The sequence below is a fragment of the Coturnix japonica genome, chromosome 23 (assembly GCF_054131305.1).
Source record: "Coturnix japonica strain WE chromosome 23, WE-NBRP24, whole genome shotgun sequence".
Taxonomy (NCBI): Eukaryota; Metazoa; Chordata; class Aves; order Galliformes; family Phasianidae; genus Coturnix; species Coturnix japonica.
This window is the reverse complement of record NC_140685.1, coordinates 4,363,011-4,375,301: the sequence shown is the minus strand read 5'-3', so window position 1 is coordinate 4,375,301 and position 12,291 is coordinate 4,363,011. Positions and strand designations below refer to the sequence as shown.

The 12,291-nt window shown below is 45.1% G+C and overlaps 1 protein-coding gene across 2 annotated transcripts in view; it reads left to right on the top strand.

The window, feature by feature from the left end:
• The window catches only part of SEC14L1 (SEC14 like lipid binding 1), a 33,692-nt gene extending 23,726 nt beyond the window's left edge, over positions 1-9,966 (top strand). For both annotated transcript variants that reach the window (XM_015879996.3, XM_085522771.1), the window contains 8 exons: positions 748-836; positions 1,458-1,528; positions 2,184-2,355; positions 2,650-2,784; positions 4,864-4,998; positions 5,436-5,687; positions 6,689-6,867; positions 7,412-9,966. In XM_015879996.3, the coding sequence (XP_015735482.1) occupies positions 748-836; positions 1,458-1,528; positions 2,184-2,355; positions 2,650-2,784; positions 4,864-4,998; positions 5,436-5,687; positions 6,689-6,867; positions 7,412-7,517 (1,139 nt within the window). In that variant the 3' untranslated portion in view covers positions 7,518-9,966. The remainder of the gene's footprint in view (positions 1-747; positions 837-1,457; positions 1,529-2,183; positions 2,356-2,649; positions 2,785-4,863; positions 4,999-5,435; positions 5,688-6,688; positions 6,868-7,411) is intronic.
• Positions 9,967-12,291: the final 2,325 nt, after the last annotated feature.

Genomic DNA, 12,291 nt, shown 5'->3' with positions numbered 1-12,291 from the left:
GTCTGCAGTTGCTGAGTGATGGAAACAGACATCAGAACTTGAGGGAGATTTTTATGGAGAAAACTGCCTTTTATTGCTTTTTATTTTTTTCCTTTTTTTAAATAGCATGTTTAGTTCTGTAATTGGGTGATTATTGTGTGCTAAAATAGGTGGAGCAAAGCTTAACAAATGCATCAGATCTTTGGGAGGAGGATGGAAACTAGTTCAGACAACTAGAACCTGTTAGAAAGAACCAGCAATATAACCTTTAATTCTTAAATTCAGATAATGCAGCTGTTAAGCCTCTGTATCCCAGGACAGCAGCATGGTGTGGCAAGAGGACTGTGAGAAGGCAACCTCTTGAATGCAGAGAGTCATCTGAAGGTCGTCTTTGGATCAGACTCTGTGTTCCCCAGGCTCAAACTGCATAAGGGAGGCTGTGTGCCCATTCCCTACAATGTCATGCAGAAAGCAAAACTGGAGGCTGACATTTTGTTTCTTTAGCTCTTAGTACTTAGTGTAGCATCTGTCCGCAGTGGTTGCTGTAAGCAGTTCATTTACTGGTGAACTTGTGATGTGACTGGGCAAGGTTAAGCTCATGTTGCCATCTGCTCCGGGTACTCCTCCTTCCACTTGTACAACGAAGTTAGAGCTGAATATGGCTCATTTGCATTTGGATTTTTAGCATAAAACTGCTTTACTCTATTGTATTTATTACTGTAAAAATAAAGGTTATGTTATGATGATGTAATTGTCCTTGTTATTCAGATGGCCGCCCGCTGTATGTGCTGAGGCTGGGACAGATGGATACCAAAGGCTTAGTGAGAGCTCTGGGGGAAGAGGCCTTGCTTCGATACGTAAGTATTTTTGGAGCCAGCAAGTTGCTAACAATGTGATATTTTCATTTAGAAACTTCCTTTTCTGCCAGAACATTCATCACACTGGATATTTTGATGTACTCTGTCCGTCTGTTTTCAGTTTGAATACATCTGAAAGCTCCTGGTCCTTCTGCATTCTTTCCAACTGCAAACCGATGGTGGGAAGGCGTAGTTCTTGGCAGCTCCTGTAGTTATTGGTTAGCACTCTTGTAGGTTCTTCTGCAGTTTATGTGCTGCTTCGAGCTCAAGTCTCTGCATTTGTGCAGAAGAGAAAATAACACGCTCAGACTTTTTCAAGGCTGTATCACGAGGATTAGATTAACTTATTTTTAAAGGAAGAATACTTTCTTTTAATGCTCTCTAAAGGCAGCGCTCGTACCGTTATTTTCTGCTTCCAGGCAGAAAGATTGCAGAATTCCAGGTTTTCAGTAATAGTGACAGTCATGGCCATAGTAACCTCTAGATAAAGGGGCCAGCCTCTAGATAACTTGGTGCTGTTTTGAGCTTGTAGTTCTAATTAGACTTTGGTTATGAACATTTCTTCATCCTACCTACTGAGTGTTAGACTGTCTTCTCAAGACAGACTGTTTTCTTGTGCAGGTTCTTTCCATAAATGAAGAAGGCCTGAGGCGATGTGAAGAGAATACGAAAGTGTTTGGCAGACCAATAAGGTAAAAGACATCAATTATTATTATTATTTACCCCCCACATCACTGTGGGGGGTAAAGAAAGTGGGATGACATTGTGCATTGTTTCATTTATTAAATGGACCAAGCAAAGGGCAGTCTGTGTTTCACATACAGATAGAAGCACAGATACTGTTAACTGAGACCTGCCCTAATCAATACTTGAGTGACTTCCAACCCTGATGGAAGCACAACACTTGCTTGAGGACTACATATGAAACAACAAATGCTTCTTGTTTCGTTTTAACATTGCACATGGTTTCATGGGTGCAAGCTAGTACAGCCCAGCTGTACATCTTGAGTCCATGCCCACGGTGAGACAGGAGCTTGGGAAATAAATAAAGCATATGCTAACGCTCAGTATTTTGTCTTAAGAATGCATTTAATCCTATAAGAAAAGCTTCTCTTCCTGAGATCTGATAGCAGAACTAACTGAATTGTAATCACACTTTTACATGCAATAAGGTTCTTACATTTCAGAGTCCTGGACATGTGCATCAGACACATGAAATAGGTCTAAATAAATGCATCTCACTTGCCCCTGTGCAGGCTGATATCTGTCTTCCCACCTGAACCAGCAAGTAGATTATTTTTTTTTCCATATGAAATTTATTTTTCCTTCCTGTCTCTTAAAATTTAGCTCTTGGACCTGCCTAGTAGATCTAGAAGGCTTAAACATGCGGCATTTATGGAGGCCTGGTGTCAAAGCATTGCTAAGAATCATCGAGGTGGTAGAAGCTAATTACCCTGAGACTTTGGGTCGTCTTCTTATCCTGAGAGCACCTCGAGTATTCCCTGTTCTTTGGACACTGGTATGTTTTTAATTGAAGGTCTTTCTCAGCAGGCTCCTCTTCATTTGTAGTTTGTAAAAGCTCTTAATTGGGCTTTATAGGCAGTAAATGCTTCCTTTGGATGCATCTCTTTTAATAGGATACTTGGAATGGATTTAGAAGTCAAACCTAAGATATAGCCAGTGAATTTAGCTTTTTTTTTGTGACGTGAATTTTGTGTAACAAAGGTAGTAACACTTGATGTGGTCAAACTGATTTCTTCAGAACTTTCTGAAGACAAACCTGGGATCCTGATCTATTTTTCTTCATTTACAGGTCAGTCCATTCATTGATGACAACACTAGAAAGAAATTCCTTATTTATGCTGGAAATGACTACCAGGGACCTGGGGGATTGCTGGATTACATCGATAAAGAAATTATTCCTGATTTTCTTGGTGGAGAGTGCATGGTATGAATTTAAACTAGTACATACAGGGACTTACTTGTGGGTTTTCGTTCTTTTTTCCCCCCTCGCTCCTCTAAACAAAGAAGCCTGTTGGTTTTGGTCAGAATTCAAAAGGAAGCCTTTGAAGAGGAGAACTGAATTCCAAGCTTTGGAGACACGGTGGCTGACTGTGGCCATTGTGTGACCACAGTTCTTGACCTTTGCATTTGTTGTGTGCAATATAGGTGCCTGGAGCCATGCGTGGTTCTGTTGTTTGCATCTTTGTGAGGGCATAAGATGCAGTGTAAGATCTTTTATTTCCTCTTCGTGGCAGCAAGATGAAAGGTTAGCTATAGCCAGTGTGCTAGACCATGCCATTTTATGGTCTACCATCACCCTTAGATTTCAAATATTCTAGAGACTCAGAAATATCCCCACCAGTCTGCCAGAAGTGCAAAAGCTCTATTGTCACCATCAGAGGCCAAATTATACCAGTGATTAAATGTGTCAAAATAATTCTGTGCCCATTTAGGTGCTGTTTATCCCTTTTCTCACTTAAAACCACTACAAGATATATGGTTCAATGTCCAAGGAAAGTCAGTGGTCAAAAAAGATTCTGACATGCATGAGCCCAATTGAAAATGTTTCATTTTAACTACCAGGCCTCATTGGCCACCGTCACCACCAACTAATCAGAAAAGCCTGCATCATCTGAATGAACTGACTGATACCATAAGGAGCATGACCCAGCTGCTAGCAGGGTTTAACAAACAGCTGAGTCTCATATGTGGGATCTGTGCTGACCACATGGAACTGAAAACAGTGTTTTTTTCTGGGGTGTACTGCAATTTCTCAGTCCCTTGTCATGTGCCTTAACAGCTGTTTCCTACCCAGGCTGTAGATGTCAATTAAATCCATCAACAGAACATACAACAGTGCTGGAAGATTTTTTTGCTCCATGTTTGTCACTGCAACTCAGGCATTTTCTGGAGCTTCCAACACATAACATTTAGATCCTGTTTGATTGGCTTATTGTTAGCTTTTTGTATTCAGCTGTGTTAAAACATGATAATTCCAGGCTTGCTTTTTAAGCCCCTGCTGACATTTTCTAGATTAATTTCTGTACTGTTCTTGAGAATGCATCTAGTTCTTTTCTAATGGTCTCATACTACAATGGAGCACTGCTAGATGTTTTAGAGTAGGCCATTTGTTTATGTGGGCTGCTTTTTAAAGCAGCAGTAGCTGCAGTGGAAAGTTTGTACTGTGTAATTCATAGCTTGAGAAGTGGGTAAAATCTACTGCTTGAGTAAGCAGAAGTGAAGGTTACCAGAAAGCAAATTGCTGCAATGCTTCCTGCTGCTCACAGGCAATAACAGGGTCTTTTTCTTCTTTCTTTGGGATGTTTGGACAAAAATGGCTTCTCGAAGGTTCTTTCAATTCTTTCCTGTAATTCGGTTATGCAATATTTCTGCTGCCCCAAACACTTCTATGGAACCCGTTCCTGAGCAGGCTGCTGTCAAACTTTGTTGCTGGAGGCTTCTTAATAAAGAGTTGTGCTTCAGGATGTTGTGTAATCACTTCCAGTACTCAGCTGTCAAGACAGCTGTAACTTGAAAACTCTTACTTTCTTCACTGCAATATCCTTCCACCTTGTTTGGAAACTTACTGTCTCTCTCCTCCATCTTTAGTCCTTGCATTCATCTACACCAATTCCCTCAGGTCTCTGCAGGCCCAATTCTTTCAATTCTGAGTTGCTGCAGCCATGATTTTTAAGAGGCTCCTGCATGTTTTCAGCGTAGGGCAGCCTAAGTGATGACAATGCCATTTGCTCAGTCATTTTCTGTAAAGGCAGCTCTTGTGTATGAAGCAAATCTGGCATGTATGATTCCTCTGGCATCTGATTCTGCAAACTTTTGCAAACTGGATATTTATTTTAGTGGCTTGTGCAAAGTGTACATACATACGATGCACTGTACGTACAATTCTTTCATCTCGTTCTTCAAAATACTTACTGAATGCAATGTTGTTTCTGAAACTAGCAGACACTGAAAGCAAGGAGGTTGTATAGAGGGCACACCTCTTAATGACTGTTTATGTTTTCAGTGTGAAGTACCAGAGGGTGGGCTGGTTCCCAAGTCCCTCTACCGGACAGCAGAAGAGCTGGAAAATGAAGATATAAAGCTCTGGACTGAAACAATCTACCAGTCTGCAAGTGTCTTCAAAGGAGCTCCCCATGAGGTATGGCTGCAGCCTATTCTTCCATCTCAACACTCTGCTTTAGGGTTTGTCTCCTGAACTGAAAGTGGTTCAGAATGAGATTTAGTTGCCCTGCATTCACCTTGTTGTTCTGGTATGCTATAATGCTTAGCAGTTGAAGTTTGTGGCCATTTCTGATATCATCTTGTTGCCATTTAGAGGATATTATTGCTTAAAAGGATGTGGCTCTGAATGGAATGAGCATAGAAGACAAATAATATTCTCAGAAGCCACTCAAGAGATTCTGAAGGTTATGTGTTAAAATAAGGGCACACCAGCAGGAGGAAACTTCTATTTAAAATGCCTTCTGAAAGTCTAAATTAAGCCCAGCAATAAAAAGCTCTCTTCTTTTCTGATAAGAGTTTCTACCTTTACCAAGCAAACTGCGACTCTCTAATATGACTCCTCTCCTATCCCAGGTTCTCATTCAGATTGTGGATGCCTCATCTGTGATCACATGGGATTTTGATGTGTGTAAAGGCGACATTGTTTTTAACATCTTTCATTCCAAGAGAGCTCCACAACCTCCTAAAAAAGACTCTCTGGGAGCTCATAGTATCACATCTCCTGGTGGCAACAACGTCCAATTGATAGACAAAGCCTGGCAGCTGGGCTGTGATTACAGCATGGTGGAATCTCCTCTTATCTGCAAAGAAGGGGAAAGCGTGCAGGTAAGACTATTGAATTACTGTGTGGAAACAGATTGAAGTAGCTCCTAAACTACATGTTCTAATTCACAGACATTACTGTTGACTGAGTGGTGATTCAGCTCCGGATTGTCTGCTTGCTTTTGGCCGACATTTCAGCTTCTGTTCTGAGCTGCATGCTTCATGGGAGGGGGAATTTACATGGGATCTGATGTAAAGGGAGCTTGCATCAGTCTGACAGTGATTGAGGCTGATCAGCAAAGAGCAGAGGATAGTTACCTAGAACATAATGCATGTGCAGAAAGTATCCAGGTGTGCTTTGTGCTGTAATTAAGAGCACTATTATTAAGAGCTGAAGGATATCCTGGTGTCTTGCCTCAGTAATGAGAGAAGTAAAAGAAGACTGAGTTATGTTTGTTTCTCTAACAGACACCTCAGGGAGGTCCCTGTGGCCAAGGTTCCCCAAATGCTTCATTGTTTCTTTTAATGGCATTTGCAAAACTTCTTTATGAAAATGTGCTTTTACATGATGCATGTTTACAATCATCCTCTGCCACCATTACTCCTTATGGCTTGACATGAGAGTCGAACAGCCTTGATCGAATTGAAAGTGTTAGACCTTTGGAATTATGGACAGTGACTTTTTGAATTACGCTTCTTCATTCTGTGAGGCAGAACCTTTGTGCTCTTCTCACAGCCTCAAAGCACAGCCACTGAATGAGAATAAATGGGGGAGAAAAGACTGTTTTAACCAAGGACTTTGTACTTTCAAGTGTGTATAAATCCTATATAGGGAGGGAGAGGGAGGGTGAAAAAAGGCACCTCTGATATTCTGTTATAACATTATGCTATGTCCAGAGCCCAGCTGACCAGCATTGCTGGTTGGCTGAGCAGCTGAAATAACTGGCATTGGGAGGGGACAAAACTATGGACATGTAGGCAGTCTTTCTAAGCCCAGAAAATAAATTTCAGGTGTACAGATCCTTGTGTTAACCAAGTTCAATTTTGGCTGTGGCTGCTTCTAGGGATCGCATGTGACCAGGTGGCCTGGCTTCTATATTCTCCAGTGGAAATTTCATAGCATGCCTGCCTGTGCTGCAACCAACCTGCCTCGTGTGGATGATGTGCTAGCATCTCTGCAGGTCTCATCTCACAAATGCAAAGTGATGTACTATACTGAAGTGATAGGATCTGAAGATTTCAGGTATGTCTGGCCAGGGATCATAAAGGGCAGCCGATGTGTCAAACCCTTTTGGTGCTAATATCAAGTAGAAAGAAATTGTGAGGGCTTGTATTTCATAATGGAGTATCATTAGTGTCATAAAGCAAGCTAAATAACCCTTAGTTGGCATTGGAAAAAAAATATATATTAGCGATAAGAGCAAATAATGTTAAAAAGGGGCCAATCAGTTTTCTCATTCTAATCATCATTTATTACCTTGCTCTTCTTTGAAAGCACTTTGAGTTGCAGGGCTTGGCAGGTTGTGCTGAAACAGATGCAGCTCAGTACAGAACTGAGTTGGTTCAGCTCTCTGCCTATTGAGATACCTGCTTAAACTCAGTCTTTTTAACCAGCATTTCTTCTTTGCAAGGTTTTCTGCTGTCCCCATTATCTTACATGGTAAAGCAGTAAAGCTTTTAAGCACCTGCACCAAAATTACTTTTATTCAGGGTGCAAAGAAATACAATGTAGATACATTGCAGAAAACTAAATCTGAAGTGTACAACTGCTTGGGTTTTAATTGCAGAGGATCTATGACCAGCCTTGAATCAAGCCACAGCGGATTCTCTCAGCTCAGTGCTGCCACCACCTCTTCCAGCCAGTCCCACTCCAGCTCCATGATTTCCAGGTAGTGCCACAACAGAGGAAAAGCAAAGGATGACATGGCCAGACCTTCACCTGTGGCAGCTGACTGCAATACAACTGGCAATTGTGCAAAAAAACAACCGACCCTGCCCCCACTAAAGCCTTTTGTAGATAGTAAAGAAGCTGTTTGAATTTTAAACGTAGTGTTTTTTGGTCCTTGTAAGATCCCACCTCCTGTCTCTTAACCTGAACCTTTTTCCTAACTCAGCCATAACTATTTTTAAGCGTGCTTGCACGAATCCTAACTCTCAACTTAAGGGCTCTCTTGGAAGGAAAAATGATCAGTGCATCAGTTGAGATTATTTTTTTAAATTGTATAAAATGTTAAAGAGCAAAAAAAAAAAAGGGGGGGGAAAACCCTACCAAAAATGCTCCATAATGCATTAAAAACCAACTGCGAGTCTCCTGTCAGGACATCTATTGCCATCTTAAATCCCCCCTTTGAGCTTCCAGTGCTGCAAACTGTTCTCCCATTGCCACTAAGTGATGTCCGAGACAAACAAAAGCAGTTGCTGGATACTTGACTTTGTGAGTCCATTTTTCTTCCCCCCTCCCCCAAGGCATGTCCACAGCTGTGGGCAGGTGAACACTAATAGTAACTTTTGTATGAGCTCTCTTGGGGGGAATCGGAGCTCTGGGTGTCGATGGGTTAAAGCAGTTCATTCTTGCCTTGGATTTGTGCTTGAAGCACTGTAGAGGCAGGCAGAGAGCAGGCTCTCCCTCACTGATCTAGACTTGGCCTGAGGTTTTGTTTCCATTTCTGTGCTGGATCCTCACCCCGCTTCCTTCCTATGCTCCCCATGAACTCATCTTACTGCAGCTTTGCTGTTAATGAGGAATTTATGCAGAGTTTGCTTCTTAAATCAGCCAAGAGGAGGTAATGGGTTACAACCTTCCTGTGCACTTCTCAGTCCCTCCTGCCTCCCATCCTTTCCTGTGTGTGTCAGAAGCAGAGCACTTTAGTTCCAAGCAGCAGAAGCTCTAAAGCAGGCGGGGAGCACAGGGACCTCCATGCTGTGTGTTACAGTGGTGGGTGCTGCAAGCGGTGCCTGCTCAACCATCCTCACTATTGCTGCTGCCAGCAATGAATGGTTCTTTTGGATTTTGCCCCTGTTCTACCTGCATCCCAGCAATCCTACCTGAACTCTTTTACTTCAGGTTGGTTCAGGTACTCCCTCATTGGGCTGCCTGTCCCAAGCACAGTGAAAGGCACAGAAGTGCTGAGCAAAGGGCTGTCAGCAGGCAGCTACAGACCATAGCTGGCAATGGAGCTGAGATTTCTGCATGGGGCAAAGCAGTGGTTTGCTTGCTTAGACCCTGCGTGGTCTGTCTGTCTGAGAGCTAAACTTCATCCAGGCAAAGAGGAGCTTCTGTGCTGCTGAAGTTCTTGCTAGGAGGCTGATTGGCTCTATTAAGTCTTGGGGAGTCAGGGCTGTGTGGTAGAGGAGCACCTTGGAAACAGAACTCACTTAAGAATTCACTGAGGATGCTGAATGCCCTGCCTGAGGGAAACTGGTTCTGAGCTGAGTATAAATGTTTTTATCCTTTTATTATTATTATTTTTTAATATATATAACTCAGAACTTCTGAAAGGTGACTCTTTAACGAGGAGAATCTTTCCTGCAGACCAGTTCTGGCTGTGAAACCCATCAGAGCTACCAAAGTGCTCAATTCTGTTTATGAGCTCACAGGTTGAGGATGGAGGTTTGACTTGTCTCTTAGGCTGCTGGAGTTGCTGCTGTGTGAGTTGGACGCTGCTCTGGTGTCACTGCTCCCATCCTGGGGTCTGCCAGGCTGTAAGGGTGAGGATGGTCCTATTTCTTCCTTCCTTTCTTTCCTTCTCCCCTCTCAGATGGTGGTTTTGCTGACAGCTGTAAGGAAACTGCATCATCCAACACTCCCCATCTCTCCAGAGGTGTATCTGGCTTTGCAGACCCTTTTTGACTTGCAGTCACTTTTCACACCCGAATCTCCTTCTGTTTCTCACTTGAGCTGGCTCAAAAGTGACCCTATGGGGGGGTTTTCCTGCTGTAAATCTTAACCTTTCTTTTAGAGCTCAAAGCACATAACAGCACGAAGAGCTGGAAGGGCTGAAATGCCACACAAACCATAGTCAGTCCTCCTCTAATCAAAGTGCTGTGCAATACAACTCAGTCATCACAGCCTGACTAATTAATTTCCCATCCCCTGCTCTTCTCCTGTGTGCTGATGTTGTTCTTCCTTCTGTTCTGTTGCTTTTTTGCCCCTTTTTAACCCCATCCACCTGCACTTAACCCACCCATTCCCCATCAAATGCATATCAAATCCTGTACATGTTTTGTATACATAATACCTCATTCTTGGTAACACAACACGGATAGTCTTTAAAAGGTTTATTCTTTCTTTTGATTTTTTTAATTGTTATCAATAATAAATGTGAACTGTTTGGAAAAAAAAGTGGGGGGTGCTGAGCTCTTTGATTTCATTCTGGGGGGGGGGGGGGGGAAGGATGGCCCTAAAAGGCTTTAGGTAGCCCTAAAAGACTTCTTTATGGTTTTATGGACTGTGTAGGGACTGAAAGGAAGCTCCAGCCTCAGCAGCATCCCTTGGACTGATAAACTTCTTTCTCCCTATCCCTTACCCTGCACTAAACACAGATGGCAGCACAGCCTTAATACAGCCGCAAGGGGGCACCAAAAGCCTGAGTACCCCCCTAACTGAGCCTGGAAGTGAAGCTGCTTCTCCTTGCTTCTCCTTCTGCATTGGGGCTGTTATGGCTGTGGAACAGCAATGGGGTAAGGGATCTCAGAGCCGTCCTTCAGTGTGCTGGGCACAGTGAGGCCATCGGGAACCCCTGGGGATGGGATTTGGGAGCAGCACCCCAACATAGAGCCAATATGAACCACCTGAAATCATTGGGATGCACACTGGCTGTGGGGTGAGAGCTGGGGCAGCCCTTGCCCTGCAGTGGGGCAGTATGTGGGATCCCCAGCTCAGCCTTCTTACAAAGCTGTGTGTTCCCATTGAGGCACCATCCATCCCCTCTGCAGCAATCTGGCTGCGTGCCGCGCCGCTCTTTGTTTCTGAAGATCAAATAGGACACATTGCATGATAGCTCTGATGCCGTGAGCCAGCTCCGGGCGGCCGCCTGCCTCTGTTTGTCCTTCACCAGAACCAAAAGCAGCAGCAGAAGACGGCTGGGAGCCGTGGGGCTGCTCTGTCCCCCAGCTGTGATGGGACAAGGCAGTGAGGCTGGGAAGCTGCTCCGTACCACCACCATCCTCCTCTCTGAGCACAGAGCCCCCCATCCCAGCAGCCGCAATCAGCAAGTCTCTTTGAAGATATTTAATGCTCTGCTTTGCCAAGGAGAGAAATAAGCCCATTTTCTGCCTGCCTCTCTCCCAAGACCCTGAGTGCTGCTCAGCCTCCAAGGAGCTGCACAGGGAAGCAGAATTGAATCTCACATGCTGGGACCAACAGGAGCCTTCCTCCCCCTGGGATGCTGCTGCTGCCCATAGGGCTCATACAGGGTGCCAGGTCACCCCGCACTGCTGGCACTGCATACACAGATGCAGAACAAACCTCCTCCCCTCCTTTGTTTTCTTCTCTTTGGCACCAGCAGTGGTCTGGGTTTGTAGGGCAGCAGCTTGGGAACAGGAACTCACCGTAGGGTGATTTTTGTCTTCATGCTGAACTCTTCCTGGAGATGTCAGCTGCCAGAACGTGTCGTTTCTGCTTCATGGGGCTGCCTGAGCCCTCGGTGGGCACAGCACAGTGACAAGGAGGGAAGGGACACTGGGAGGAATGCTTCGGTCTGAGCGGCTGCTGGACTGAGCTGCTCCTTGTGGGGGCTCTGAGCAATGGGGGACAGTGTGGGGTGGCTGTGATGGGGGACGTGGGCGGAACCACTGCCAGGTGATGGTTCACATGGACACAGATATGGGACAGGACCCCATGGCCGTGTAGCCAAACGCAGCTTGAGGCAGATGGGGACGATTTGGCAGCTCTTGGGCCCCCTCACATATAAAGTCCATAGGGATGGCTGTCTCCTCCACTGCCCACGCTAAGCCAGGGGTGTCTGAGGGGCAGGTGGGCTGATGTGTGCCATGCAGCCATGGGGAGCCATGGAGTGACTTCCAGAAGCCACACTGTGGCCTTTCCAGGGCTCTGCCCCCAGCTGGGGGCTGCTCTCTGCCCAGGGCTCCGTGTTTTCCTTCCCAGCCCTTGGAATCCCTGTGCATGCACAGAAGGGATGCGACGTGGGGGGCAACTCTTGGCTGTAAGGAGGTGCAGGAGCACACAGCTGCATTGGTTTCTGGCACCTGTAAGGAGGTGCAGGAGCACACAGCTGCATTGGTTTCTGGCACATTGTTGCCTTGCCTTGGTTTACTTGGTAAAACCCATTGGTTTACCCCCTTGCAGTTGCTCCCAAGGAGGTTCATGGCAACAGAAAGAGACACACAGGGACCGGGGAGCAGAGTCTGAGCTGTGAGCTGAGACCTTCCTCTTTCCCACATCCCTGTGTTGCAACAAGCAGGAACTGAGCCCCATCCATCAGCCCACAGACAATGGCTTCAAACAGTGCTGGAAGGGCTATGAGTCACATTACACACACACACACGGGTCAATGCACACAGGAAACAAAGGCAATAGTGCACCTGGCACAGGTGGCCGTGACCCTGTTTAATGCAATAGTGCTGCTGGGGGTCACCATCCCAGGGGGGTGTCCCAGCGCTGCGGCCTCACACTCTGCTGCTGCTGCTGCTGCTGCTGCTGACCGAC